This window comes from Ziziphus jujuba, chromosome 3 (genome assembly GCF_031755915.1).
Source record: "Ziziphus jujuba cultivar Dongzao chromosome 3, ASM3175591v1".
NCBI lineage: Eukaryota > Viridiplantae > Streptophyta > Magnoliopsida > Rosales > Rhamnaceae > Ziziphus > Ziziphus jujuba.
Window position 1 is genome coordinate 16,162,568 of NC_083381.1, and position 3,342 is coordinate 16,165,909.

The 3,342-nt window shown below is 34.1% G+C and overlaps 1 protein-coding gene across 1 annotated transcript; it reads left to right on the forward strand.

Moving 5' to 3' along the window:
* Positions 1-1,363: 1,363 nt before the first annotated feature.
* LOC107422486 (stemmadenine O-acetyltransferase) lies at positions 1,364-2,668 on the forward strand. The gene has a single exon (XM_016031941.3). The coding sequence runs from the start codon at positions 1,364-1,366 to the stop codon at positions 2,666-2,668; it is 1,305 nt and encodes a 434-aa protein (XP_015887427.2).
* The last annotated feature ends 674 nt before the right edge of the window (positions 2,669-3,342 follow it).

The window sequence follows — 3,342 nt, forward strand, 5'->3', positions numbered from 1 at the left end:
TACCATCCATCCTATATTAATTAATTTGTTTTTAAATATCTTGCAAAATATTTGTCCTTTGCATCATTTGTATACTGAATTCCAAATTGATTCAAATTGGCCGGCAGCTATATATAAATGGTTATTAGCTGTTAATGAATATCAAATTCTTCTTCAGTGGGGGAATTTTTCAGTACTAAAAGTGTATAATTTGTGGAGATATACATAGGCAGGCAATATATATGATAAAATATTAAAAGAAAATTAAGTTAAACAATTGGGTGATGCAGAATTTCTTGAAGGCTATTATAAAGTTGCTTTGTGAACAATAATTCCTAGGCTTTGAATAAATTTAAAAGAAATGAAGGTAAAGGTGTTTCATAGAGAAACAATAAAACCTTCCTCTCCAACTCCTCAAAATCTTAGAACTCAGTATGGTACAGTTATGTACACCCTACTAGTTCTCTTCTACCCAATCATCACAGATCAACAAAATAATGCAATTATTGCTGAAGATCAGAGATCCAATCATCTCAGAAAAACTTTAAGAGAAACCCTCATTCACTTCTATCCATTAGCAGGAAGAATCAGAGGCAATCTCTATATCAAATGCAACGATGAAGGAGATGAATTTGTTGAAGCAAGAATCAACTGCTCCATATCAAATTTTCTTGAAAACCAAGATCCTGATATGCCAAGGAAATTCCTTGCAATTGGTATTGAAAGTGAAGACATGGGAATATAAGAACACAGAGGCAAGTGAAGACCTGTTTTCATGTGACTTATATTGCAATTGGTATTACAATATAATTATAATTATAATTATAATTATAAAGTTGCAATTGTTTGATGAAAGCAAGTTGATCTTATTATGTGATATATATACAAATTTACACACACACACAAAAGAAACAGCGCACGAAAAAGTTATAAATTACAACCATGCGAGGCGTTATTCAACTTTGACCATTAAATTAAGTATCAAATTAATTCATCAAATTGCAACTAGTTATGATTATTGGAAATAGATAAATAAAATCTGAAGTTATGATAAAGTGAGAACGTGTTGATGTATCAAATTGTAAGGGTATCACTAGGCTAACTAATAATTATCACATTGGCAGTTCCCAACATCCAACCGATCAAAATCCAGTCAAATTGATATATAACAATATGTATCAAACTGATCATTTTGACAGACATAGAGTGTAAGACAAATTGATAAGTCAAATTGACATATAATATATTATCTAAATTGATCAATTTGACAGACGGAGTTTGCGACATCAAATTGATTTTTAATGTAAAATTTTTACAAGGCTGCTAATTTAGGCTATACAACAATTCTAAACTGCAAAAGAGCTTAGCTAGTTTAGAAACAAAAATGGTAGCCATAGACATGAAGGTCCAGATCATTCACAGAGAAACAATAAAACCATCTTCTCCAACTCCTCACCATCTCAAAACTCACAAGCTCTGTCTTGTTGATCAGCTTGCTCCGGTTATGTATGTTCCATTGCTACTTTTCTATCCCAATTCTAATGGTCTTTCTATATCAGAAAAAACAAAGCTTCTGAGGAATACTCTGTCACAAACACTCACCCTCTTTTACCCTTTAGCAGGAAGAATCTCAACAGATTTTTCCTCCATAGATTGTAATGACAATGGTGCTGAATTCATAGAGGCCAAAACCAACTGCAAAATGGCAAAGATCATGGAAAAACCAGATGAGTATTATCTCCGACAATTTCTTGCAGCTGAGCCTGAAAGCAAAGAAGCAAGCAAAAGCTATCTTCTACTTGTCCAGGCCACTTTCTTCCAATGTGGTGGAATGGTAATTGGGTTGAGCTTTTCGCATAACGCCATGGATGCAGCCTCATTGTCAACATTCCTCAACACCTGGTCCGCAATTGCTCTTGAATCTGGTGAGTTTTCGGTTCCTGAATTCGGTGCTGGATTGCTTCTCCCACCTGCAGACTTGTCAAACAATATCAACTCTGAGCCTCCTTCTGTGGAACTTGTTCATGGAAACTTTACAACAAGAAGGTTCGTGTTTGAACCCGAAAAGATTGCTTCTCTGCAGTCTATAGCAGCCAGTGAAAAGGCGAAAAACCCAACACGAGTCGAAGCAGTTTGTGCACTCATTTGGAAATCAGCAATCCAAGCAAGCAGATCAAACAGAGGTAACTCTGTTAGGCCCTCTGTTTTCTGTCAAACTATGAATCTTCGATGGAGAACTATACCGCCTTTGGCAAAGAATATCATTGGGAATCTCGTGGCCAATTTTACAACAGTGGTAGAAGAAAGTGAAATTGATTTGGAAAACTTGGTTGCTAAGCTGAGAGAAGGGATTGAAGAAGTTAAAGAAAGTTATGGTAGGGGACTTGATGTGAAAGAGGTACAGAAAGCACTTGAAAAGTGTGGAAATTTGATAAAGAAAGATGGAATTGACAATTACAATTGTACCAGTTGGTGTAGATTTCCATTTTACAAAGCAGATTTTGGATGGGGAAAACCAGATTGGGTGAGTATTTGTAAAATGGAATTCAAGAATTTTGTTTTTATGATTGATACAAAAGATGGAGATGGAATTGAAGCTTGGTTGATTCTTAGTGAAGAAGATATGGAATTAGTTGAAAGAAACCAAGAGCTTCTTGCTTTTGCTCTCTTAAATCCAAGTATCACTTAGTTACATCATGAAGTTAATTATCTGTACAACATAAAAGAATAAAGATCAATTCACATTATTCATCTTTTTGTGAAAGTAGAGGTCTTTCAGAATGTGAAATTGGTTTAATCGGACTATTAATAATATTGCTTCATTTTTATTACCATTATTATTGTTAGATTTTTCAATTTGGGTATTTTCTTTTTCTTGGATTTAGATAATTTCTTTACCATCTGTTCAAAGAGGGTCTAGATTCCCTCCCCCACCCCCCCAAAAAAAATATAAGAATAAGAAAAAAAAAAAAAAAGGCTCATGTGGGTCATCATTCTTAGACAAATTGGTGTGGGATGATGAATGGTGCTCTGATTTATGCATGTGTAGGAGAAGAGGGAGAGAATCGGTTGGTTTATTGTCTTATTTTAATTTAGAATAAATTGAGGTGCATGTTCATCACCAAAGTTATTCTTTTCTTTTCTTTTTCTTTCTTTCTTTTTTTTTTTTTTGTTTTTGTTTTTTTAGTGTATAATATTTGATTTGATGTTGCCAAGCTATCACTTTTATTTTTGATAGTTCATGATTGCTTATTAAGACTTAGAAAAATAGAGAAACGATGTAAGAACTCCAATTGAGAGATACAAGAGAGAGAGAGAGAGGAGGGGCTTAGAGATCATGAAGTGGGTTCACAATGGTCAAAA

What these genes read in the sequence shown, in the direction of transcription:
- LOC107422486 (XM_016031941.3), top strand. Translation starts at nt 1,364, where the DNA reads ATGGTAGCCATAGACATGAAGGTCCAGATCATTCACAGAGAAACAATA.